At 34.9% G+C, this 25728-nt stretch overlaps 6 protein-coding genes across 6 annotated transcripts; 1 reads left to right on the plus strand and 5 right to left on the minus strand.

Annotated features, from left to right (window-relative positions):
• On the minus strand, positions 201–1724 carry LOC104751501 (thioredoxin-like protein CDSP32, chloroplastic). Its single transcript, XM_010473455.2, has 2 exons — positions 1166–1724; positions 201–799 (listed from the first exon to the last, which is right to left on the minus strand). The coding sequence occupies exons 1-2, from the start codon at positions 1665–1667 to the stop codon at positions 390–392; spliced, it is 912 nt and encodes a 303-aa protein (XP_010471757.1). The 5' UTR covers positions 1668–1724; the 3' UTR covers positions 201–389.
• LOC104751502 (24-methylenesterol C-methyltransferase 3-like) lies at positions 2436–3647 on the minus strand. The gene has a single exon (XM_010473456.1). It carries the CDS (start codon positions 3605–3607, stop codon positions 2594–2596), a length of 1014 nt encoding a protein of 337 aa, XP_010471758.1. The 5' UTR covers positions 3608–3647; the 3' UTR covers positions 2436–2593.
• On the minus strand, positions 6809–8167 carry LOC104751503 (24-methylenesterol C-methyltransferase 3). The gene has a single exon (XM_010473457.2). The coding sequence runs from the start codon at positions 8064–8066 to the stop codon at positions 6984–6986; it is 1083 nt and encodes a 360-aa protein (XP_010471759.1). The 5' UTR covers positions 8067–8167; the 3' UTR covers positions 6809–6983.
• Positions 10706–13216, minus strand: LOC104751504 (high mobility group B protein 9). Its single transcript, XM_010473458.2, has 6 exons — positions 12915–13216; positions 12733–12811; positions 12464–12626; positions 11977–12081; positions 11215–11600; positions 10706–11125 (listed from the first exon to the last, which is right to left on the minus strand). The coding sequence occupies exons 1-6, from the start codon at positions 13094–13096 to the stop codon at positions 11012–11014; spliced, it is 1029 nt and encodes a 342-aa protein (XP_010471760.1). The 5' UTR covers positions 13097–13216; the 3' UTR covers positions 10706–11011.
• On the minus strand, positions 14322–16172 carry LOC104751505 (tRNA pseudouridine synthase A, mitochondrial-like). Its single transcript, XM_010473459.2, has 2 exons — positions 14916–16172; positions 14322–14826 (listed from the first exon to the last, which is right to left on the minus strand). Exons 1-2 carry the CDS (start codon positions 15983–15985, stop codon positions 14490–14492), a joined length of 1407 nt encoding a protein of 468 aa, XP_010471761.1. The 5' UTR covers positions 15986–16172; the 3' UTR covers positions 14322–14489.
• Positions 16352–19563, plus strand: LOC104751506 (probable alpha-amylase 2). The gene is made up of 12 exons (XM_010473460.2): positions 16352–16922; positions 17032–17065; positions 17185–17222; positions 17329–17455; positions 17543–17769; positions 17865–18010; positions 18095–18207; positions 18316–18404; positions 18539–18661; positions 18757–18792; positions 18883–18981; positions 19101–19563. Exons 1-12 carry the CDS (start codon positions 16905–16907, stop codon positions 19290–19292), a joined length of 1242 nt encoding a protein of 413 aa, XP_010471762.1. The 5' UTR covers positions 16352–16904; the 3' UTR covers positions 19293–19563.

The raw sequence follows: 25728 nt of genomic DNA on the forward strand, positions 1-25728 counted from the left end.
TTTTTTTTTTTTTTTGTTACTGTTACATTTTTGTTTTTCTTGAATGATGGACATGTGTCTGACAACAGTGACAACAACCAATATCTTCACAACACCAAATTGTCCCAATATTAAATGTAATTCACAATCAACCATTTATATCACATACCAAATGAATATCATTTGTGTAAAATGTACAAAAATATAGTACAGTATCTTCATTGGGTAGGTGGTACAAATCATAATCTTTATGTAACAGTTACATTTCATTCCCTTTACTGAAAATCCCAATATAATCTTCTTCTTTTTTTTTTGGAGTTTTTTTCTCACATAAACCGGTCTCAAATGGTACAGACAAAAACAAAAAAATATCAATTTATCTTTTTTAATAAATTGAGTTTTGATACAAATTAATACGTGACACGAACCCCCGAGTACCGGAGAATCTCTCCGATGAGTTCTCCTTTACCTGAACCAACATAACGACCACGAATCTCGCCGTCTTTGATGAACAAGAAAGTGGGAACTTCGATAACGTCCATGTCCTTGAGAAACTCCATACAACTATCGTTCTCATCACCGTTCATTCTAGCGAACACTACTGTCTCCGACATCGACCGGGACAGTTTCAGGACTGTCGGATACACCTTTACACAAGGACCACAGTGTTTCAGTCCGACATCAAGCACGATCAGCTTCCCTCCCACGCGATTCTCTTCAATCAGCTTCTCTACGTCAGGTCGACCGTGTAGCTGCACCACCGCCGAGTGGTTATCGCCATAGTACAGCACATCTCCCATTAACTGGTCCGGTTCAACACCTGCCAATGGTCAAACTTTTCCATTTATTTACGCCTTTGCCACTCTATTACTTTACTAATAACTAGGCTAATTATGCAATAATGTCTCTTTGTTTTCAATTTCGTTGTGGTTACTAGTGTTACAACATCAACTACATACAAATACCCAACATAAATAATCATCGTAAATCGCAATCAGTTTATTTACAAGTGCGATACCAATCTGCTAATTAAAATCTAGATTGTGTTATATTATTTCTCTTAATTTGAGAGATTTGTTCAACGAATCATGTGCAACATCGTTTGACTAAAAAGTCTAATTTCAATTTTAATTTGTTTTAAGATTAATTAATTAGATAAGCAACCAGGAAAATTTGGGATACTCACCTTCTTCCTCGTGTATCTTCTCCATGCTCTTATAAAAGCTGAAGTGTGGAACTTTCTCAATCTTCTCTCTCCGACAAAGCTCTCTGGTCTTGTCAGATTCATCACCCATGACGAGCAAGAAAACGACGTCGTTACAGGTCCTGCTCAGCTCCACCATAAACGGATATATCTTGTTACTCTGATCACTCTTACTCGTAGCGAACTCCGCAACCACAAGCTTGCTCTTCGCATTTTTCAACGCCTCGTCGAACTCCTCTCCGCTATGAATCTTCTGCAACTTCTCGTCTTTTGCCGGCGGTGTGCCAACCTTTCCCGAAGGCGTCGCTCCGGCCTTTACTTTTACGGCGGAGAATAGTTTCCTCGGGAGGGTTTGCCTCCGGAACAGAGAGTTGGTTTTATTCTGGTTGAAGAATACGAAGGAGGAGGTCGAAGCAACGGCTGAGGACGGCCTTGGGACTACGGTGGAGATTGGTTTGGCTAAGAAGTTAGCGACGGTGGCCATTGTGTAGATTTGGCTAGAGCTCAGTGAATGGTCTAATGTGGATAGATGTTTTAAAATGGGTCCAAGAATTTTATGTCCACTTGTTTTAAAAATTGTGTGGATTGTGTTCACTGTTGATTAGATTTTTTTTTCTGACAATATAAAAAGGAATATGTGAAGTTGGTGAGATTACTGTTTCTAAAAGCAATTTTTGATTTTGTTGAAACTGTTGCATAAAGACAACATATTCTGGAAGATTCCATCAGCATCAAAATCGAACCAAATGTTGTTATTTTACTTAAGGTCCATCCATTTGTAAATTTGTAATTGTAGCTTCGGTCTGGTAAAAAAGGAAAATGTATTCGGCTAAAGAAAACAAAAATTGCATCAGCTGTCAAAGTTTAGACATTTTCTCAGCTCCCATTGACTTTTTAACATGTATACGCGGAGTAAGTATAGTTGAGATGCCACACACGAATATAAAATTATCCATAGGCAAACTAAATGGGCATTTGGCCCACTATACTTTTGACCCAAACTATGTTTAATTATCACTGTGGCCACAAATCCCACGACCATTTCACTATTATCGGACACAATGTCACACACACCTAACCACATTCTTGTTTACCAAGCTACCCCGTAACTCCACCGTTTTGGATACATTGCTCTATACAAATAAAAACAAGGCGGCAGATCACATCGATAGACTTTTCAGGCGAATAATTTGTAAGGAATAAAATAACAAATTTTCCATTTATTCATCATCAATCCAACTGAAAAGAAGAAGAAAAAAAACACATTGATTGAACACTATTAGGGAAGCAAGATCTTGCTTCCCTAATAAACACCAAAACATATTAATACAATGACAAACAAAACATTTTTAAAGGTAAAAGGGGAAAACAGAAAATTGAACAAAAAACAAAGAAGAAGAAGAAATCAAATCATTCAGAACCTTTCTCTGGTTTTTTACAGAGAATCATACGCATCGGCGAGAAGATTCCAGTTTCACCAGCTTTAATCAAGTAATCAGTATTCTTAAGCAACAAGTCATAAGCATCAACAGTTTCTTTAGGAACAAGACCAATGGCTGAAAGAATCACAACCACAACACGGCTTCTCCAATACACAGACCTTCCCATCTTTAACCGGTTCCACCACGGTTTAGACGGTGGTTTAGCCAAATCTTTCTCCTTCACTACCTCGAACCCAATTTTCATCGCCGTCGCTGCTATATCTTTGTAGCTTCTTAGTCCGGGAATCGCGTGTCCTCTCTCGAGCCCTTGTATCAAATCCTTGTGCTCTTCATCATCGTCTCTGTATTTCTCAGTTTTGACCCAGTCGTAGGACACGAACAAAGCTCCTGGTTTCATCACTCTGAAGATCTCTGAGTATACTTCTTCGAGTTTAGGAGCGTGACATGTGGCTTCGATCGAGTAAGCACCGTCGAACGTGTTTTCATCGAAGGGCATCTCTAAAAAGTTACCGTAGAGGACGTTGCAGAGAGAATCAAGTCCAGCTTTCTTGTTGTGTAGCTTGGCTCGTTGCACTTGGTACTCGTTGTTGGTGATTCCAATGATTTGGGCCCTAGAATGGGCAGCGATGGCTCTCATCGGCCCACCGAGGCCACAACCTGCGTCGAGGATCATTTGTCCAGATTCCGCGTTGATGAGCTCGCCAGCCATCTCTTCGTGGATTCTTGTGGCGTCTTTGTTAGATTTCCCGGGGATATGTGGTGACGAATGTAAAGATTGTCCCCATGTCCACTCGAAGATGTCTGTGACGATGTTGTAGAATGTGTCCACGAACTCAGGAACTTTCTCGGCGGAGACTGAGCCTTCGGTGAGCTCTAAAGCTCGTTTGCCCTTTAGATCTGATGGACCTAAGACGCAGACGAACAAGTAGAGGGCGCCGGCTACGAGACCGGCGGTGCAAAAGAGTATCACCGAGTTCACCATTTTCTAGAGGAAGCGAGGTAGAGAGAAAGAAGGGAGCTGATAGAGTGGATACGTTAGGTTAATGATTTTTATGTAGGAAACATGCATGTGTATATATAGTAGTAGGAATATGATCCAGTTTAGATTTTTGGAACGAAATAATGGGTAATCATTTTTAGGATAACATAAACTTATATCTACATGGTCCGCACTACTTTTCTCCCCTATAGAAAATATCACGAGTTTCGGAAGGGGAAAATAAAATGTCATATACTAGCTAGTGTCTCTAGACGTCTAGTCGTAAGTTAATTAACTAGTGTCTACTGTCTAGTGTCAAGTTAATTACCAGGTTATAAAATAAAATGCCGTATACTAGTGTCTAGTGTCAAGTTAATTACCAAGAATCATAATCACGTATGATGTATTTGTTAGTCCTTGAAAAAGTCTACAAAAGTTCGACCAAACATGAATAAAAATATGTAACGTAAAATTTAGTTTAGTATTGTAGGGGTTTGAATAATGTTGTACTTAAATGTTCCCAAGCATATGATCAAAAATACAGAGTATTGTTGTTGTACTTAAAAACTTTTTTTTAGTCAAAAAGAATCTGTAGACGTTATTGAGATTAATTAGGAAAGATTGCCAGGCCTTCGCCAGAAGAAATAACAGAAACTGCTTCTAATTATTTGTAGATACATACATATCTATGGAACATGCGAGTATCAGATAATAATTTACGATCTCGAACTTAAATATCTAAGATGTATTAATCCTTAAAAAGTTGTATTATCCTTAAAAAGGTTATCTACTTATCTTTTTTTTTTTTAACTTAAAAAAGGTTATACAAGCATTGTCAGTATTTCGTGTTTCCACGTTGTAGTGTAGGATTGGTCATTGGTCGCCAGCTCCTAAATATTTTTCTAGTGTAGGTTTTGTAATTTTTTCTCTCATTTTGTATATTTCTCATTCAACATGGCACACGTGCTGTTTTTCTTCAATTTCGAGTTCAATATGGCAATTTTATACTCAAACCGAACGAACTGATCACCAAACCGATATGAACTAATATAATTCACTTATCCAAATAATTATATTGTTTATTTTATTTTATTTTTTTTTTCATTTTTTTTTTCCATTCTGATTCCAAATAAGAAATGCCACTAGCCAGACTTATTCAAAGCTCTGGGAACTTATGTTCGACGTGTACCCCTCCATCCATTCAATAAAGAAAGTCTTGGTTTCTTGGCTTCACGATTTTTTTTTTTTTTTTTGTAAAATATTGGCTTCACGATTTGATTAAAATATTCAAATGAGGCCTGACTCTTGGATCCATGAACTGTCTGAAACTTTTTTTGTTACTTATTTCAATCAGAAATTCATCTCGTGATATTTATAAGTATATCATATTGATATTTAACTTGCGGTAATTTTTTAAAAATATATCATTGCAACTTTATAAATATATTTAATACTGTATGATTAATAACATTAATGTTATATGGAAAATAGAAAATTAAATATAAAGATTGTTTAGATACATATATAAATATTTATGTATTTTATATAAATATTACATTACTCTCTGAAGTATATTTTTAAAAATGTTAAATATAGATTCAATGATTTTGCGGATTTATAGGCCCAGCGTCGCCTGTATCTGTTATTGTTGGGAGGGATCATGTTTTCTCCACGAAATATGTATAGGGAAGAAGTTTGGGTTAGGAGCTTCAATAATGTTGGTGCATGATTTAGCCCAATCTGGTCCGATTAAATATGGCCCATGTAAAATGTTTCTACGTTCAGCCCATGTGTTGACTAACAACCAATATCAATATAACTAGATTTTCACAAGTTTTCAAATTCCTAATTAATTAAATTTTATTTAAGTAATTTATATTTTTTGTTTAAAATATTTTTTTTTCTTCTTACGTTTATACAGTTTAAATTACATTAAATTTACATTAAATTTACTAGATTTAGAACCTAATTACATTAAATTTGTTTTTAGATAGAATATAAAATTTTAAAATAATTAGTTTTGTTTTCAATAATTAAACAAAGGTATATATGCATATATGGTATGTTAGTGTATATTTTTATGTGTATATTTTTTTTTTGAAATATTAAGAATATGTTGTAGTATGTGTAATATTTTGTAGTTCATATATTAAATAATTTATAAGTTAATTTTATAAACTATGACTACAAATCTATGATATATGAAATAAACTAATAGTTTTAGTGTTGGTTTTATAGTCCAAATCCGCCATGCTAGGCGGATCACACAACATGTTAAAATATTTTTAATCCGCAAAAACTCATCATACGAAACCGTGAAAGTAAAAGATACTGTGTGAGGTTAAAAATCACTTTCTATCAAATCAATTTTTTAAATTTTTATAAAGTAAAAAATATTAATACTTAGGTTCACCTCTTCATTCACCTCCTTATTAAATTAATTATCTAATGTTAATGACATGCATATAAATAAGTGCCAACTTCAAAATTTATTTTATAAATGTCTTCAAAAATATATATATATATATATATAAACAAGTCGAAATTATATTAACGAAGAGCTCTGTAACGTGAACATCGAAAATGAGTATGCCTGGCAGTGCCACCACCCTTATGAATAATGCTGAGTCAACGAGCTTCTGACTTGTTGCGAATATATACTACGTTGCGACTTGCGAGAGGTTCCAAAGGGGATCGATCCAAGGCAAGCACAGCTCATCGAGAGCTAAAGAACACAAACACCATTTTATTACAATTCCCTTACTCAAATACATATTTGTATGATGAATAACTCTTGTCCTTCATCCGTACAACACAGTAAATCTGGATTTGTATCCTCATACACAGTAAATCTGGATTTTGTTGTTATGTGTATATGTTGAAGAATATTTTGTGATGCTGATGATGAATTGATGATCGGGCGATTGACGAATAAGTCATACGCTGATACGCACACGGCATATCGCAAGGCCACAACGATGTCAAATATGTTTTGTTTTTATGTGACTGTGCTTACTACTATCGTACACACCTAACCCCATTTTCATTTACCAAACTAGCCCTTCATCTAAAAAGTAACAAACAACACTACACGTGCAGTGCTAATCCCCTGTTTAGTCGCTGGCGCTACCCTTAGCGATCTTCCACAGTTTAGAAGTTAGAACTAAACAGATATATATAGCCTATCATATATAAGAAATAAAATACCAAATTTCCAGTGATTCATCATCAATCAAAACAAATCAAATTGAAAAGAAGAAGAAGAAAAAAAGAACACTAAACACCAAAGCATATTAATACAATGACAAAAAAAAGATTCTTAAATGGCAAAACAAGAAATTGAAAAATAGAACCAAGAAGAAGAATCTCTCAAACCAAATCATTCAGAAGCTTTCTCTGGTTTTCTACAGAGAATCATATGCATCGGGGAGAAGATTCCAGTCTCACCACCTCTAGTCAAGTAATCAGCAGTCTTAAACAACATATCATGAACATCAACAGTTCCTTTAGGAGCAACTCCAACAGCCGAAAGAATCACAACCACAACATGGTTTCTCCAGTACGCTAGCCTCCCCATCTTTAACCGGTTCCACCACGGTTTCGACGGTGGTTTAGCCAAATCTTTCTCCTTCACTACCTCGAACCCAACTTTCATCGCCGTCGCTGCTATATCTTTGTAGCTTCTTAGCCCGGGAAGCGCGTCTCCTCTCTCGATCCCTTGAATCACGTCCTTGTGTTCTTCGTCATCGTCTCTGTATTTCTCTGTTGTGACCCATTCGTAGGACACGAACAGAGTTCCTGGTTTCATCACTCTGAAGATCTCTGAGTAGACTTCTTCGAGTTTAGGAGCGTGACACGTGGCTTCGATCGAGTAAGCACCGTCGAACGTGTTTTCCTCGAAGGGCATCTTTAAAAAGTTACCGCAGACGACGTTGCATAGAGAGTCAAGCCCAGCTTTCTTGTTGTGTAGCTTGGCTCGTTGCACTTGGTACTCGTTGATGGTGATCCCAGTGACTTGGGCCTTTGAATGGGCCGCGATGGCTCTCATCGGCCCACCTACACCACAGCCTGCGTCGAGGATCTTTTGTCCAGGTTTCACGTTGATGAGATCGACGGCCATCTCTTCGTGGATTCTTGTGGCGTCTTTGTCAGATTTCCCTGGGATATGTGGTGAGAAGTGGAAAGATTGTCCCCATCCCCACTCGTAGATGTCTGTAACGAGGTTGTAGAACGTGTCCACGAAGTCTGGAACTTTCTCGGCGGTTTCGATCTCTTTTGGTCGCCGGAAGAATGACCAGTATTGGTCGTAGTTGTCTCTGACTTTCTCGGCGGAGATTGAGCCTCCGGAGAGGTCTGATGCTCGTTTGCCCTTGCGTTCTGCTGGACCTAAGACGCAGATGAACCAGTAGAGGGCGCCGGCTATGAGGCCGGCGGTGCAGAAGAGTGCCACCGAGTCCACCATATTTTAGATGTAGGTAGAGAGAAAGAAGGGAACAGAGAGAGAAAGAGAGAGAGGAGACGTTAAGTTCACGACTCTTTACTTTGTTACGGGTTAATGGTTTTTATCTACAAAACATGTATAGTAGGAGTATCCAGTTTAGAATCTCGCAATTAAATAATCCTTTTTAAATAATGGTCCACATTATTTACCTTACCTCTCTATAGAAAAATATCATGGAAAATAAAAAAGAAAAAGAAATGCCATATAAATATACTAGTCATAAACAAAAATAATTGTCATATTGTATATTAATGTGATTTTTTGTTTATGAAATGAAGATTTTAGTATACAAACCATTTATGTTATGATATATATATTTAACTTAAGCTATGACATAATAAATACATTAAGCTAAAGTTTTGTTTTTTTTTATCTTTTTTCTCCTTTTCTCTTTTTGTCAGCCTCCGATATTGAACGTAGCCAACACAATGCTACGAAATCACATATTAAATATGTGCTCCTTTTAGTCTATGTTCACATCTGTTATATGTGATAACAGTGCAAACTCTAGTTATCTCTATATAGTATATAGATCCAGATCTATAGAAGAACTACATGTGAATATTACTGTCATGAGATCATTTTTTACAATCTCGAACTTAAATATCTGAGATGTATATTTCTGTGATATATAGATATATATCCTTAATAAGTTATGCAAGCATTTCACTGTTTCCACGTTGTAGGGTCTCAAGGCCAGCTCCTAAATAATTTTCTGAGGTCTTGTATTTATTTATTTTTTCTCTCGTTGTCCGTACAACTAACTTAGGAATTGTTTTTACATGATTAACTAAGTTAAGAGATAGTGTGTATCAATATATATAAAATGGTTTCAACTGAATCAATCAATGGAAAAACGAAAAAGATACATAATGAAATAGTTGAAGGCTTTGAACATAATGATAAAAACTCCGATGACAAAACAAAAAAGGAATAAGGAACTCAATCGTTAAACCTTGTCCCGGATCCGTGAGATCTCATCAATTTAACAACTATTAGCTGGTCACAATTATTGCTTAAATTATGAATTTTTTTTGGTAGATTGGTAGTATCACATGACTCATATGATCGATCATATCACATGACGATGTGTCAACAACGAATCTTTGCTCACTCCTCATACTTTAACATCGCTCACGTGCTGTTTTTGCGCACACGACATAATTAAATGTGTTAATGAGGACAAGTTCGTTATAGATTGGACCAATTTTATCATACTTTATATGAAACCCGATATTAGTTTACTCTATTCATACCAACTGTAGACCATAATGCACATACGACAATCGATGTCCAGCTATTATATTCGACCGGAAAAGTATTATTGAAGCTCGTCGAAATCATGATCTATACAATTTGTTAATCTATATATATTTAGTAGACAGATATGAAAGATGAAATCTTCAAATGTGTCTTTTTCACTCTGTGAACACAAAATGCGACAACTGTCGAGAGCTTTCTTCGCATTACTGATGTAAAAATTCATATTTAGATTCCAAATGGGAAAATGCCACTAGCCAGAATTGTTCAAGATCTGGGAACTGTGTTCGACGAGTAACCCTCCATTCGATAAAGAGAGTCTTGGTTTCACGATTTTATCAAACCAGGCGACCAAAAAGAGACAGTTTTTTTTTTCCTGCCCGACTCTTGGATCCATGAACTCTCTGCAACTTTGTTACTTTATTTATTAAACCAATAATGAGTTCATCTCGAGATATTCTCTATTGTCAGATTCAATTATTTAGCGGACTTATAGGCCCAGCGCGGCCTTTATCTGTTATTGGGCCTAAGGAATCATGACTTCTATCTCTGAAATTATAAGGGAAGAAGTTTAGTCAAAGCATCTCCAATGTTCTTCTATTTCTTCCTCTATAATAGAGAGCCTCTATAATAAGGGTGAATTTTATTTCAATCCACCTCTATTTTCACTTCTAAAATAGAGATTGCTATTTTTTTTTCTCTATTTATAGAGGAATTCTATTTTTTTCTATAAAAGATTCCTCTATAAATAAAGGAACTATATTTTAGAGGTGAGAATAGAGGTGAGTTGGAGTAAAACTCACATCTATTATAGAGAAAATAAATAAGGAAAACCATTGAAGATGATCTTAGATGTTGCAATAAGAATTGGTTTGTTTAACAAATCACGCACGTGAGGGCATCTCCAACCCATATCTCCATTTTTTTCTTCAAAATGAAGTAACTCAATTTTGGAGTTGGGGTTTACTCCAACCCTACTCTATTTTCGAGTAAAAAATAGAAATCTCCAAATTGTAATGTAAAATGGAAATAGAGATCTCCATATATAGAAAAAAAATGAAAATCTCTATTTTGGAGACGTAATTAGAGATGGGTTGGAGCAAAATTGACTCCAAACTTTATTATGAAGATAAAAATGGAGATAGGTTGGAGATGGTTTTAGTAAGAGCCTTTTAAGAGTTATCTTATCTTCCTGGAATTGCTGTGTGATTGGTTGTTTTAGATGTTTGTAAGGTTACGTGTCATTATTTGATAGCTTTTGTCTAATTTTGCATTAGTAGATAAGCTTACTTTCAAAAATTAAACCTACCACAATCTCTTGATTATAATTACATGACCGCTAAGAAAAGAAATCCATCTAAGATTCAGAAACAGCTGACCAAAAAAAAAATCAGAATATATCTAAGGACTGACTTTCTCAAGGAACTGTCCGATAAAATAAATCCAAACGCACGGGCACGGCTAATCTTGTCAAGTAAGTCAAGCCTTACTTACTGGGCCTAAGTTTAGCAATGGACAATTAGGAGGACAATTACGATAAAACGATAACAAGTTAGAAAGAAAAAGAAAAAACGGAGAGGCGTCCGATCTTATAAGAGAGAAACGGCGCACAACAAATTAACTTCGCTGTTTTTAGAGTAAATCATTTAGCAAACCTTGCCGTTTGTCTTGTCACCATCCCTGAGTCTCAACATCTCTCTGTACTCATTCAGCTCCCTTTGGTACCTCTCCTTGTCCTTTAACCCAATGTTCTGATAAACCTACAATCAAAATAATCAAAAAACTCGGTTAACAACAAATCTAATTTCATCCCTAAACCGGTCACGGTTATTAAGATAGAATTTGTTACCGTTCGTTCCTCGGTAGAGAGATTGCTCCACGATTCGCCAATAATCTTCGTGAACTCTCTCTCCTTGTTTGGATAAAGAGACTTGAGCTTGCAATGTTTCTCAGCAAAGAAGAAATTGTAACCGCTCCGGTTGGGTTTTGGGTAATTCGGGTCTTCTCTGCGTCTGCTTCTTCGTCTTTTTCCTGAACGACGTCGTCTACTCCCGGTATCAGCATAAGGCGCAACGGCACCGTTGAGTACAGTGGTTGGTGGTGATGATGATGGGCCAGGCTGGGCCGGGTGGTAAAGCACGCCGTTAAGAATCTCTGAGCCCAACTTTACTTTGACAAGATAACCACAGTCGAATTTGCCTTCTATTGTACCAATGGCTGTGAAACTCGATGAACCTGTGCCATGTATTAAAAAAATATCACATGTAATATATGATAAGCAAACTTAAAAATACATAACATTATCTTATGTGAACAAAAAAATCTTATAGCTTCTATGTATTTTAGCCAACAAAATCCAAATGAATATGCATCAACCATAATGACAGTGGGACCATTATGATTCTAGGCTATATTTTGAAAAGTATATTTGAGATAAACATGAAGATTTTACGATAAGTACATAAAGCTAACTGGACAATCATCATGCGATATTAAAATCTGCCCCTAAATATAAGTTACACACATATCTAATCATTATTTAATAGACTTAAATCACTAGTCCTTATAAAAACAATGATATAAAACGTAGATAATACGGTACGATACGAACCTTGAGAAGGAGGAGGAAGAGAATTATGATATCTTATACTCGGAGGAGTATACTCGACTAGAGCCAGTTCTTTGTTCGTTGAAGGATCCTTGGCATGAAATGTAGCTGCAAAATTTGATATTCATTTTATGTGTGTTAGCATAAATAAATAACGTCTAGTTCCAAGATCATAATTACAATAACCATATAGATAAAAAAAACTGATGAGTAAAATTCGGTAAAAACAATCGTGGATTACCAAGTTTGTAACTAATTAATAGTACTCGTAAGAATGTGTCCCACGATCGAACCCATAAACTTAACATTTTGGAATTTTCATTTGTAATATAACTAACTTATATGAATTTCAAGTCAAAATGGTAAACAATTGAATTTGCTAGTCTTAGGGCATTAAAGACGATATGAGCAAAGTACTTTATGATTCATTGGTTAGCATTAATCAAAAGGATTGAATTAAAAGAAGTCTCAAGTAAGAAATAAACAAAACCTGTGGGATGAAGAAGAGGACCACGAGCATTGAAGAGATGAACTTGTTCGTAATGGAAGAGAAGATTAAGGTAATGTTTCCTTAAGACAAACGAAGCACTTGTTGTGGTCGCAGAGAATCTAAACACTCCTCCAACTTCCCTCCATTTTTTCTCTGCTACTACCTTTAAATTTACATGCATTTTGTTCCAAAAAAAATCAACATATAAAATATATAAAGCCATAAAAAAAAAAATTGGGTAAAGAAAACCAAAAAAAAAAAGTGTTGACCTTTTCGTAACCTCCCCTCCTCGTGACTTCCACATACAAAACATGCAAATCCAGTTCTTTTCCACCAATCACAGGAATCCTTTGTAATATATATTCATAAATAAAGAGAAATTAAATGACGAAATATGTATGAGAAGAATAAAGTAAGAAGAACAAAGAGGGAGAGAATAATATATAGTTACATGAATTTAGTGGTCATAATGGAGTGAAACCGCCTGAGAGTATCCCAGAAGCGAGAAGAATCTTTAACAACGACTTCATGTGAATCCAATGGTTCTGGATACTCTTTTATCTTCGTCGGTGAAGTCGCCGTCGTTTCTACCGTCGCCTGAGACGGTGTCGATTCGTTCTCTTCCGATGACATCGCTTAAGAGAGGGTGCGTGAGACTATTACTTCTCTTTTTAATTTTTAATGGTGGAGGAGTGGTTTTGTGTTTTTGTTTTTGTTTTGTCTGGTCTCTCTTTTTTGGGTTTTGGTTTAAGGAAAGAAGAGAAAAGATAACGATTCAAGATAAGATTTGTGATTTTAATCAGAAAGAAATACGAAAATATAAAATTTTTATTTTGCTAAGGAATTAAAAGTAACGGACGTGAGTGAGGATTTGTCATTTTCTTTCTTTTTTTGTGTGTGTTTTTAATACATACCACAAGCAAAATTAAACATTTGTATACTTTTGTAGTTGTGTGTATATATTTTTGCTTTCAGAAAATTATTTTGTTTTTATTTTCGAGGCGTTTTTGAATGATGTTGCTTAGTAATTTGTCTGATGCTACTAATTACTTTTTTGACAGGTTATTAATACTGATATTATTGCATTTGTACCCCCACCTACTTTATAGATTTTTTTGAATCAAGCTTACGAGCAGTCGAAATTTAGTCACATCTGTTTCTTTCCAACGTTATCAATAATACAGTTCAAAAGTTTTGAAATTTCTTTAGTCCATTTTTATATGAAAACATCGATTATATCTAAAGACGACTCTCTTGCTTCTTCAATCCTAAAATATATGGAAAAAAAAAATCAAGAATGTGAGTAAAAGTTAAGAATTTGGAACACGATGTATACACTAATGACACTTGAAAACAAAAGCAGCGTTTTAGGTGAGGAATTTAAAAGAGACTCAGAGTACGATCTTGAATATCAAATGTTTGGCATTTAAAAACCTTTGAAAAAATGTGTCACTGTTGAGTATTTGACATGCATTGGTAAGCTAAAGTTAAAGTAGTACTTATTATTAGTGCAGACGAAGATAGGAGTCACACCCTAAAACTCATCGGGTCAATCGATGGTCTGACATTTTATTTACCCTAAATAACAATTTTTTAAACAATCAATTTAAAGATTATAAAAAATAAAATAAAAGGTAAAAGTTATGGGTGCTTCGGAGAGGTTGACGTGGGGATTAGGGGATTTTATGGTTCTGCTCAAATGTAACGTCACGTCTCTCTGCCTGTAGATTCGGTTCCACGTTTCTTCCTTATAATCATTTTTACTTCATTATTATTATTCGATTAACATTGTTCTAATTAGATTCTTCTTCTTTTCTTCCATACAGTAAAATCTTTTAGATGACGACGACATTAGAAGTGACTTTTAAACTCTTTGGTGTTAAAAACAGAACGAGGTCTTTTACAATCAATTTTTTGGTTACACCATATAACACACAAAAAATCATTAATTTAAAAGTTACAAGAATCGTTAATCAACGTTGTTGAAGAGCATAAACGATGTCAAAATCTTCAAACTAAGCTTTCATCATTTTGGCTTAGAGACTTCCTCGTGGTGGGTTTCATCAACCTTTTTATGGACAAGAACTTGGTCCGTGTTATGTCCATGGCTGCCAAAATTTAGGTCAGGATAGTTTCTATGGTTCAAAGAATGCAACCAAAGAGCCATATTTCCATATTTTCGCTCTGTAGCGCCGATATGAGAATATATATGCTTCAATTTGAATGCTTCAGCTTCTTCTTTGAATGCTTCCATTGACACTTCCTCATGACTGTCTTCAAAGTTTTTGTTATAAGACGTGAAGAAGCATTCATCAAGGTAGAGTCCAACTTCTGGAGCCATTGGTACAGTTATATCCACATCCCTGTTACAAACAATTTCAAACTGAGCATCAAAACAACCATAACTATAGACACGGGCAAGCTTTAAACAGAAAAGAAGAAGGAAGCTTACTTGCTGAAAGCAGTCTGGATAAGTGATTCAGATGCACAATTCCTCATGATTGCAACAGCAAGACCCATCATCTTACGAATCTGATGAAGCATGAAGCTTTTGCCCAAGACTTCACACTTAATAAAGTCAATACCATCGAGATTAATGACAGTATCAGCGGTGAAGGAGATGATGTGACGATGAGCAGCTGGATCATCTGCTTTCACTCTTGTAGTAAAGTTATGAAAATTATATGATCCAACATAACAACTCAGTATTCTACTGAACCTTTCCTTCTCCTTTTCCCCGTAACAAAACTTGCTCTTTCCCTCGGCCATTTTAATCTTCTCTGATGAACTTGTATTCAATTTACAACTATCTTCTTGTATCCTAGCTACATGAACATCAACTGAGCTTAAGCTAGCAAAATCAGAACTCAAAGCTTCGATCTTGACGTCAGTTCTTAATGCACTAGACTTGTTCGACAAAATGTCTGACTGAACATTCAATGACTTTGTAACGAAGCAGTTTCTTTTCCCATTGCCCACAACATCTGGAATCTTACGACCTCTCTCTGAGCACGCAATACACTTAACATAAACCTCGCCTGAACCTAAACTAGCCATTACCGCTTCTCTATCACGATGCGAGATTGGATCAAGAGCAAACACTGGAAGCAGATACACATACCTTCTTCGATCGCAAAACTTCTTGGAACTAAACGACGGCGTAACATGCTTATAACCAAAGATCCTAATCTGATTAGGGAGATTCGAATTGAGACGATCCACGAATCCAGGCGGATCAACGTTGAAGCGACCTGAAACTACTTGTCCCACAGCACTCACTCCTTTATCGGTTCGTGCAGATCGTGCGAAATCGTATAGTTTAGGCTTCCCTCTAATGGACTCAGGTACAGCTCCGGCGTGGAACAGAGCTTCTTCGAGCTCGCCTTCAATGGTCTTCGCGCCTGGATTCTTTTGCATCCCTTGGTACCCTACACCGCAAAACGCAAAGATTATAGCAACTTTTTGAGGCTCCTTGCCGCCGCCTCCGCCGCGGTACAAGTCTGTTTCGTCTTCTGTCAACATTTTTGAGCTTCGTATGGTCTAAACCTCGATCAGGAACCTCGTACCGGGTGAAATTTCTAGCTTTTCTGGCTCCTGATTCTCCATTATTATTGATAAGAGTTCATCGAACTCTAGTTTTCAAGCCTTCCCCTCTGCAACGACTACGTGAATTGGCTACCACCGGACAAAAGTCAAAACCCTAGAAGACGACTGAGGAGAAAACTACGCCGTTTTAGATATCAGATTGCTTTTTTAACTGGGCCTTTAGTTATCTTTTACATATGGGCTTTATCTTAAGCCCAAATACTTTCTGCATATTTTTATATCTCAAATCAAATTTGAAAAAGTTTTTAAGTTGTTTCTTTATAACAGCAGTCAACGCGTCTAGAATCCAGAGAAGAGGACGAATGAGAAAAATAAAAACGCAAACTTTGGCTATGATGAAGCTTCTTCGTTTATCGACTGAGTCCAGATTCAAAGAAAGGAAAAACAAAAAGAAAAAAGAAGCTTTCTTTCTCTGTTGAGATTCTCCGCTCAAGTTGTTTACAGCTTAGTACTTTTTTCGAAGAAGGTATTGTATTCTATAATTGGCTCATCTATGAAACCGTAGAATCGAATCGTCACTTTAGGTTTTGGGGCCATACTCCAATTAGCTCTGTGTTTTGTTTTTAATTTTTATACCTCTGACACCTTTTTAATAAAGTTAATTGTGTGTGGCCGAAATTTGTTATGAAAATTTTGATTCTGATTCGTTTTTGGGACATGGGTCTCATAAAACTGAAGTCAATCAGTTCACGTCCCCTCTTTCGGCTCTATATATTATATACAGGTTTGTTTTGCAAAGGGACTTTATAGAAACATCTCACGAAGAAGCAGCAGTAGCTTCGTTTCTTCCTTGAGTTTTGGTCGATCGGGTTTTACTGAGCCTAATTATCTCGACATGGGCTACTATAACAATGTATGTGCCTTTTGTTTTCTTTTTTTTTCTTTTTTCTTTTTTGCTCTACCATATATGTTCAAATTGTTGTCCCATCTTTCTTTGTTTCTAAAGCATGATACTTTTGCAGGTCTTTGATGAATGCAACGACCATACTGATATAGGTAAATTACATAGGATTTTAATTTCAGGATTCAGCCTTATGCTCATGAGTTTTCAGGTTCTTAGTTTTAAAGCTGTAATTAGTTATTAAAGTAGTCTATTGCTTTTTTCTCTATATCAGGTCGAGTTCTACGCGATGGAAGGGAAGTCATTCTCCAGGTAATCTCATCTTTATATTATAGTTTAACACTTATAACTGTATAATCTTGGTTTGACCTTAGCCGCCTTATAGACCCTAAGAGAAATTTGGAATTCTATATCTCAGGCGTATAATTGGGAATCTCACAAACATGATTGGTGGAGAAACTTGGACGGGAAAGTTCCTGACATCGCAAAATCTGGCTTTACTTCTGCATGGTTGCCACCACCATCTCAGTCTCTTGCACCAGAAGGTTAGAGTATATTGATTTTTAAGAGCTTTTGTATATTTGAAATCAAATAACTATTACTAACTGCAGAAATGGTTATTGTAAGTCCAGGTTATCTTCCACAGGACCTTTATTCATTAAACTCAGCATATGGCTCTGAGCATCTTTTGAAATCCTTACTTCGTAAGATGAAACAGTACAAAGTTAGAGCTATGGCTGATATTGTTATCAATCATCGTATTGGGACAACGAGAGGACATGGTGGAATGTATAACCGTTATGATGGCTCTTCATTACCATGGGATGAACACGCCGTGACTTCTTGCACCGGAGGACTCGTGAGTGATGAACTGATGATTATATTACATGTTTGATAGATATCATTAATTCATTATGTTCTGAAAAGCTAAAGAAAAGTATTCCATTAAAACAGGGTAACCGAAGCACCGGGGCAAGTTTCAATGGTGTTCCAAATGTTGACCACACTCAGCATTTTGTTAGGAAAGATATCATCGGGTGGCTTCGTTGGCTGCGCAACACTGTCGGCTTTCAAGATTTCCGTTTTGACTTTGCTAGGGGGTAAGTTTTCTCTTCGCTTTAACTCATTTGTTTGTTTGTTTGTGGAGTCCTTAATCTGTGAAAATTTGAATGTAATCGTTGCAGTTATTCAGCAAATTATGTGAAGGAATACATTGGAGCAGCGAAACCGTTATTCTCGGTTGGAGAATGTTGGGACTCTTGCAAATACAATGGTCATGGTCTAGACTATAATCAAGGTTTCACAATGTCTCTTTATCGTATACCTTTTGTGAATTGTTTTCACATGTGACTCTAGTTCCATGATTCTAGTGGTAAGAAATTATAACACTTTTGATTATTTACAGATAGCCATAGACAGCGTATAATCAATTGGATCGATTCCACGGGACAGATTTCTGCTGCATTTGACTTCACAACTAAAGGAATTCTTCAGGTACGTATCTGTGTTAGTTGTTTTAGTTAATTGATAGTTAATCTTATCTTCCGCTATGACACCTTCATATATGTTTTTTTGGCTTACATAATGTCGCCATTGTATTGAAATTCAAATGCATCATGTTACTACAGGAAGCCGTCAAAGGTCAGTATTGGCGTTTATGTGATGCTCAAGGGAAGCCTCCGGGTGTAATGGGATGGTGGCCTTCAAGAGCTGTCACATTCCTGGATAACCATGACACTGGCTCTACTCAGGTTACCTTTCTATTTCTTCTGTTGATCATGTGCTTTTAAGCCTTCACATGTTTGCTAACCTTTTCTTGTGGCTGCACTTTTTGTTGGTTTCATAGGCTCATTGGCCGTTCCCTTCATACCACATTATGGAGGTAAATAAGCTCTTAAGACAAAATAATATCCTTTTCCTTACAGTTTAAGTCTCTCCCTAATCAATGAAGTTCGGTTTTGTGTTTTTGCAGGGTTATGCATATATACTTACTCATCCCGGCATCCCCTCTGTATTCTACGATCACTTTTACAACTGGGGAAGCTCTATCCATGATCAGATTGTCAAACTGGTATTATTTTGTTCATTTATATATATATCCAGCATTTTATTGGATCCATGGTCCTACGTTTTGGATCTTTTCTAAAACAGGTCCTCTGTTTTTCTTTTCTCGTTTTTATTCATTGGCAGATTGACATTAGGAGGCGACATGATATCCACAGTAGGTCAACGGTCCGCATTTTAAAAGCTGAATCTAACTTATACGCAGCCATTGTTGGTGAGAAACTGTGCATGAAGCTCGGAGACGGCTCTTGGTGCCCTTCTGGAAGAGACTGGACTCTAGCAACAAGTGGCCATCGCTATGCCGTCTGGCTCAAGTAATCTTGCTGTTCTTTCTAGACCAAACTTTCGTATCGATGTCAAAGGTTCTGGTCTTCAGAGTCCAGTAATATATGTAATTCATTTTCTGTACCGGGTTTTACAATAATGTCAAGCACTTACGTCTTCATGACGTAAGAATTTATAAGCTATATTCCTATGCAAGTGTTAAATTTGCATTTTGTGTGAATTTTTTAGTTAACGTGTTATATACAAAACTGTATTGCGTGGTGAGAAAGAGTAATGGAGACTATAGTAGAAAGGGTTTTACACTTTTCTATGAGAAGTAAGTTGACTTGTGCTGTGTTTCAAAAAGTTAATGTATTCAGATTGCAAGATAAAACCATATACAAGATTTTTAAAAATAATTTGTAGGGTACAAAGCAGATGATAATGGACATTAGCTAGGGTTTGTTGATAAGATAAATTGATACTTGCCATTAAAAAAAAACCTCATTTATTTTAAGCATGGTCTAGAAAACTCAAGTTTAGCTATTCCTTGGTCAAAAAGACTAAAAAACATGGGTGTGTATATTACATTACTATTGGTGGCCACTAGACTAGGACTTGACGAGCAGAGAGATCTTATAAAGTAGATGATGTGTGTTTGTGTATATTATATATATGGTCATAAGACTTCATCATTTTTGTTTTGAATTTTTAACAACAAAACCCCAATACCTTTTTTTTAATTACTAACACTGTCTTTTCCATCTAATTTTCTTATATATTTGACTAAGGGCTTTGTATGGTGTTTTAATCCAAGTAGTATATTAATTTTTTGGGAACTGCATAAAAAGAACAAAATCGAATCAATCATGAACACCTTCTGGCTTCACGTGAACATGCTGTGCTAAAAAGATCTTTCTGTTCATAGAAGGTCTCCTAGATCTTTCAAGTTATTAAATTGTTTTCTTCTGAATTTTTTAATGGTCATGGATTATAAAGCTACTAGATGCGTTGCTACTGGTACATATCATGCTGTGCTTTCAAGTTTCAAAACACACCCACGGAGAATATAAGTACAGAACTACAGACCGTAATAGACTACAGACCGTATAACATAATTGTCCAAGTATAAAGAAAACTATGAAAATATATAAAACCTATTAAACGGAAGTTAGAGAAAATTAATAATGATTTGATAAGAAATTATACAAGTTAATCCGGAGGAAATGATGGTGAATGGTGATGATGAGCATGAGAGATAGAAATGTCCCGCATGCATATTGCATAAGAAAAAAGTGAAAAAAGGGGATTTATCACAAAAAAAAACTTGGCTAAACTGTGAGTAAATTCCTGTCTATTCTAAACCTTTTATTACAATTTACCAGTGTTAAAGTGCGACTTAGCTACTAATTAGTTACACATTTTCCAATTTCATGTCTCACTCTTGTTTAAAAAATTATCCAAATCTAAAAAATAAAAGCGTATAATTATAGTAACTTTTTGTTGATTTCTTGACCAAAAAAAGAAAACAGGTTGAATATATCACATTGCTTTTTTTTTCAACAGTAGTACATTGCATTTTCTGGTCTAATCATATATTCCAAAAATCAAATCTTGCAAAAATTTCTACAGTTATAGTCAAAACAATTTTGTCTTCTTACGGTTTTCTAAAAATATGTATATATCTTTCCTTTTTGTATCTCAAAATATTACAAGTTTTTTACAAAAAATAAAAAAATGAATATATATAATACTTTCGAATAAGTCACAAATAAGTTGTAAATGGTGGGGTTTTAAATGTACCCAACCCGTTTTCTAAATGATAGTTTGAAAAAAAAAAAATATGCATGCTATAAAAAAATTATCTACAATATAAAAATACATCTATTATTAAGAACAACGAATCCTAATATATTTACTTCAAATAACAAATTGTCAAGTTGCTTTTATTTCAAAAGAAAATCTCTCGTATCTTAAAAACAATTATGGCCATCTTTGATATCATGTATATATAATGGTGGAATGGTGTTTTTACACAAACAAAACCATAGTATTAAAAAGCTTTGACTTTACAATCAAAAGCAAAGAATTCTAATGCTAAAGTCACAATCTATATATGTTGTATATTGCAAGTCAAGCCCAGGATTTGTAGGGCGTTAGAGTCGTCTTCATTAGTGCATTCGGTTCGTCTTTTATGGACCTATAGGTGTGAAACTGTGAATCTAATGGTAAATTTTCCATAACAAATATAAACACATTGACAAAAATAAAGTTCTAATCAAAATTGTAGCTATAAAATTATAAATGTAATACAACGACGAATATGAACATATAGCCAAAAACAAAAGTTACTCCGGGGAGAAATTATTAGCTCTGAAAATTACTGATACGACGCTAACAAAGCTAATAATAGTGTATGTATATCGACGGTTGCTCCTCTTCCTGTATAAAAGTCACTACTCGCAATTATAGTTTACCAACTATCCCTCTATCCCTGCATTTTTTTTACTTTTGTTGCCTTTTTTTGAAACCTCTGCATAGTTTAATTAGAGAAAATACATTTGAAAGTACATAATTAGTTTTTGTTAATAATAATATAGATTTGGTATTTATATTAACGGAATACGATATCAGTTTAGGCAATCATGCGGTGGGGTAAAAAGCATTTGTCCATGCATCGAGCTTTGCGTTAAACGAATTATGTATATAGCATGCTCCTACACTATTTATCTAGGATCCTGATATATATGTTAAACAAAATGAATCCATGTCATCAACAAACAAATTAAAACCCATAAGTGTTTTTCCTTTTAAAATAAAATAATTAACTTTGACAGAAGAAAAACATAAGAATCTTTCAACCTAAAAGAAAATAAAATGTCCGGAAGATAGAATGCATAATAATAAATAAAATAAAAAAAGCCTTTCTATAAGGGAACCAAAAGCGACCGCCATGTTAACATCGGAAATCTATTCATATACATATATGTGTCTGTGTGACTGTATGTATACGTCTTCTCTTATTATGAACTTTTAGAAAACATATCAAGACATGTGTATAAATCGATAGCATGGTGATATTCGGGAAAGTATAATTTGAAGCCATTTCTCACCTAAATGATTCAATCATACCACTGACAATTTCACTACGCGACAAACCCATGGTTTTTTAGTTCATCTCACAGTCAATAACAATAAATTGGATTTAGACTAAAAAGATGAAGTTAGATGAAAAAAATCGTTTATGTCTTTTCTCTGTTGTCAATAAATACGAAACTAAACCAAACAGAAACAGTAAATACGAAACCTATTTTGTCAAACCGGTCGTTCCGGCAAATCTTCTTGACTTCTTTAAACAAAACTGTGTAACAATACTCCATTTGTTTTTAAATTTCTGGCATAATATTTTTTTTGGTGAAATGTGGAGAATTCAATGGAGAGAAAGTTAGATGGGGGTGGTAGATTTTGAGGCAATAAATAGTGAGAAGAATTACGAGTTGTTGTAATTAATGCACGCAAGGTATGCATATTTGTTTTCTCATCCACACTACCGAATGAATAATAAGTCCTTTTTTTTTGTTGGAGTTTGTTCCCGTTTATGAGAAAATAATACTACAAAAATAAAATAACAAAACAACAATACATACTCCCCGAAAAACAAATTGTCACAAAGGAATAAATGAGACTTTGCAGGTTGTGGGAGTGATGAGTGCGACATCTCAGTCGACAGAAGGGAAAATATGATTTTGTTATATAGTATTAATAAAATGATGTCATTCCAATTGTATTTTATTTTTATTTTTTTGGTGTTTAAACTTTAAAGTAAGATAACCAAAAAAAAAAGAAGAGATTGACCTTCTTCTTGAATATTCGTCGATTTATTTTAGTGTAGCATGGTTAATTTAGCTAGGTCAAAAGTTTGAAATAATCTTTAATATAAAATTTGTGTTATACTTATACTACATCCATGAGCCTAGGATTCTGCAATCCACTCCATGGTGGAGTTTTAAATGGACCCATCAATTGGAAGTTGCTTCACACGAACTGAAGTCAGATATTGTTAATTTTACATGACTCTCAATAATAATATACTACATATTTTTAAAAGTATATATTTTTACATATTTAATTTCTATATTACGTACATGTGTTAAAGATATATTGTATATATTAAAAAAAAATTCACAAGCAAATAGAAATCGCTTTCTCTCCAATAGAACAATTTTAATTATAGAACATGTGATCAAATCAAAAATTGTTATGGGTGAGTTAAGATTTAGCTAGCAAATGTGGATTCTGATTAACAAAATCCGTGTCGTGGCATAATATAAAATACAAAAATATTTTGTTAATCAGTACTTGTTAAAAGTCTTCATTTGATTCGAGTTCATTCGACTAACATATAAATTCTAAAGTAAAGTTTATCTCAAATTTTAATTCTTTTTGGTTTTCTATAACTTTGAGCAAATTTTCATAGTGTTACTAAACCATAGTCAATTATAAATGGTGCCGTTTCAATGTTGTGGTCCGGAAAAAAAGTTGAGAAAAGGAAAAACGAACGGTAGGTCGTAGGCGTAAAAGAGAACCCCGTTGAATTTGACATTTTGCTTTCCTAATAAAATCCCTAGAAATTTATTGGGTTTTTTTGGCTTATACCATCATTAGGTACTCTTTGGAAAAGAAGAAAACTTATTGAGAGAGAGAGAGGAAAGAGCTTGTTGTTATTTACTTTATTTTCCCGAGAAAACCCTTTTGAGTTTCTTCTACTTTCATTTTGTTTCTTCCAAATTTCTTTCTTCACTGTTCTTTTTTGTTGTTGTTTCTGTTCATAGTTGTTAGATCTTATGTCTTTTCAAGTCCGAATCTTAAAAACTTGATAGTATATCTCTTTTCATTTGATTAAACCCATCCACACAAATTCCAGCTCTCGAGACGATACATTATTGTTCGATCTTCTCCGTAGCTTTGTGACAACAGAATCTAGCTAGGGTTTCGTTTTTTTTTTTTTAATTTTCTTTTATTCTTTGTTTTTTAAGTCTTTGGTTCATAAATTTCCTCCTACAAAACAACAACTGTACATCACCATCATTAAGAGAAACCCATCTGCCTCTTTATCAATCTCATAAATATTCTCACCGTTCGCTTCTCTCTCATCTAAATGTTCTCTCTGCAGCTTCTCTCTCTCTCTCTTTTTCCTCCTCAAGAAAAAACCCTTTTCCATTTTACATTCGACAGAAAGGAAATGAGTGATTTTTTTTGGATCTTTAACCTTTTTGGTCATGCAGGTTTTGACAAAAGAGTCTCTTACAGAGATCTTTGGCATTCTGTCCACCTCCTCTCTTTATCCTGTATATGTGTGTAGTAAGGGTATACGTAATTTCGTTGTGTTTTGTGAAGGGGAGGTGGGCATACTGCCAATAGAGATCTGTTAGGGTTTCTTTGTAAAACCCCTCATGATGTATTCAAGATCACCCGATGAATATTAAGGTTTGAAGAAAAGTAGGTATTATCTCGAATCTACTACTCAACCTTTTTTTTTATTCATATGTGATCATTTACTTGTTCTTAATTAAGTCAATTTCACTCTACAGTTCTATCTCTTTTGACTTGATCTATCTCCCAAAGTATAATTCTTTGTTGAGACTCTGATATGATTGACCACAGCACATTCGCATTTGATTGTAAAACACTTAAAACGTTTGATCATAAGAACTCTTCATCCTTTCTAATTTGCAACGGCGTTGACAAATGTGAGGTTTAGGAATAGTGGTGGCGTTTGAGACGTTTACATCATATAGGAAAGGTAAACTATTCATAAATTAAGAGGACCCATGACTCCCAATAAAGGTACAGGTAGATTGAAATCATAGGAGAATATGGTAATGAAAAGGAGAACTTACTCTTGCTTTTTATGTTCTTGAAGTGAAGCCCACACAATGTTATGATGATGTCTTTTTTTCCTTAAGTTGGAATCTATATCTATAGTATGTGGTTATTTTGTTTATAAGTACAAATTGCATGTTTCTATCATCTGATGTTATATATACATGTGTTCAATCTGACAATATGGTATACGAAAAATCAATCAAGTTCAACCTTCAAGTTGGAATGTAAATGCATTTATGTATGATCAGGTTTCTATATATATGATCTAATTAAGCTGGGGCTTCTTTATGTCAGTTTTTGATTAGATGGTACAGAAAAAAATTGTTTTCGAAATATATCTTACACTAGATTAACCAAGAAACTAGCTGTTGTTTTTTATGGCGGATAAATGAAACCAAAATCAAATTCAATCTGATAAAATGTTCCTGGTCACATCATTTTTTGTGTGAGCTTAATATTGTTACGATTAGTGAAAATAACCTTATATCCTGACTATAGTATATATATAAGCAGAAGTGTAGTAGAACCATAGTGCTCGAAGTCTTTGATGCGCCTACGAGGATTAATTAAGGTATATATATATAGATCAAAACATTACCATCAG

The sequence above is a fragment of the Camelina sativa genome, chromosome 16, assembly GCF_000633955.1.
Source record: "Camelina sativa cultivar DH55 chromosome 16, Cs, whole genome shotgun sequence".
Taxonomy (NCBI): domain Eukaryota; kingdom Viridiplantae; phylum Streptophyta; class Magnoliopsida; order Brassicales; family Brassicaceae; genus Camelina; species Camelina sativa.

What these genes read in the sequence shown, in the direction of transcription:
- LOC104751504 (XM_010473458.2), bottom strand. Translation starts at nt 13,096, where the DNA reads ATGTCATCGGAAGAGAACGAATCGACACCGTCTCAGGCGACGGTAGAA. An exon ending in ATTATGACCACTAAATTCAT is followed by an intron (nt 12,812 to 12,914) that starts GTAACTATATAT and finishes TATATTACAAAG; the next exon opens with GATTCCTGTGATTGGTGGAA. An exon ending in GGAGGGGAGGTTACGAAAAG is followed by an intron (nt 12,627 to 12,732) that starts GTCAACACTTTT and finishes GTAAATTTAAAG; the next exon opens with GTAGTAGCAGAGAAAAAATG.
- LOC104751501 (XM_010473455.2), bottom strand. Translation starts at nt 1,667, where the DNA reads ATGGCCACCGTCGCTAACTTCTTAGCCAAACCAATCTCCACCGTAGTC. An exon ending in GAAGATACACGAGGAAGAAG is followed by an intron (nt 800 to 1,165) that starts GTGAGTATCCCA and finishes GACCATTGGCAG; the next exon opens with GTGTTGAACCGGACCAGTTA.
- LOC104751506 (XM_010473460.2), top strand. An exon ending in CAACTAAAGGAATTCTTCAG is followed by an intron (nt 18,405 to 18,538) that starts GTACGTATCTGT and finishes ATGTTACTACAG; the next exon opens with GAAGCCGTCAAAGGTCAGTA. An exon ending in ATGACACTGGCTCTACTCAG is followed by an intron (nt 18,662 to 18,756) that starts GTTACCTTTCTA and finishes TTGGTTTCATAG; the next exon opens with GCTCATTGGCCGTTCCCTTC.
- LOC104751505 (XM_010473459.2), bottom strand. Translation starts at nt 15,985, where the DNA reads ATGTTGACAGAAGACGAAACAGACTTGTACCGCGGCGGAGGCGGCGGC. An exon ending in ATCCAGACTGCTTTCAGCAA is followed by an intron (nt 14,827 to 14,915) that starts GTAAGCTTCCTT and finishes TGTTTGTAACAG; the next exon opens with GGATGTGGATATAACTGTAC.
- LOC104751503 (XM_010473457.2), bottom strand. Translation starts at nt 8,066, where the DNA reads ATGGTGGACTCGGTGGCACTCTTCTGCACCGCCGGCCTCATAGCCGGC.
- LOC104751502 (XM_010473456.1), bottom strand. Translation starts at nt 3,607, where the DNA reads ATGGTGAACTCGGTGATACTCTTTTGCACCGCCGGTCTCGTAGCCGGC.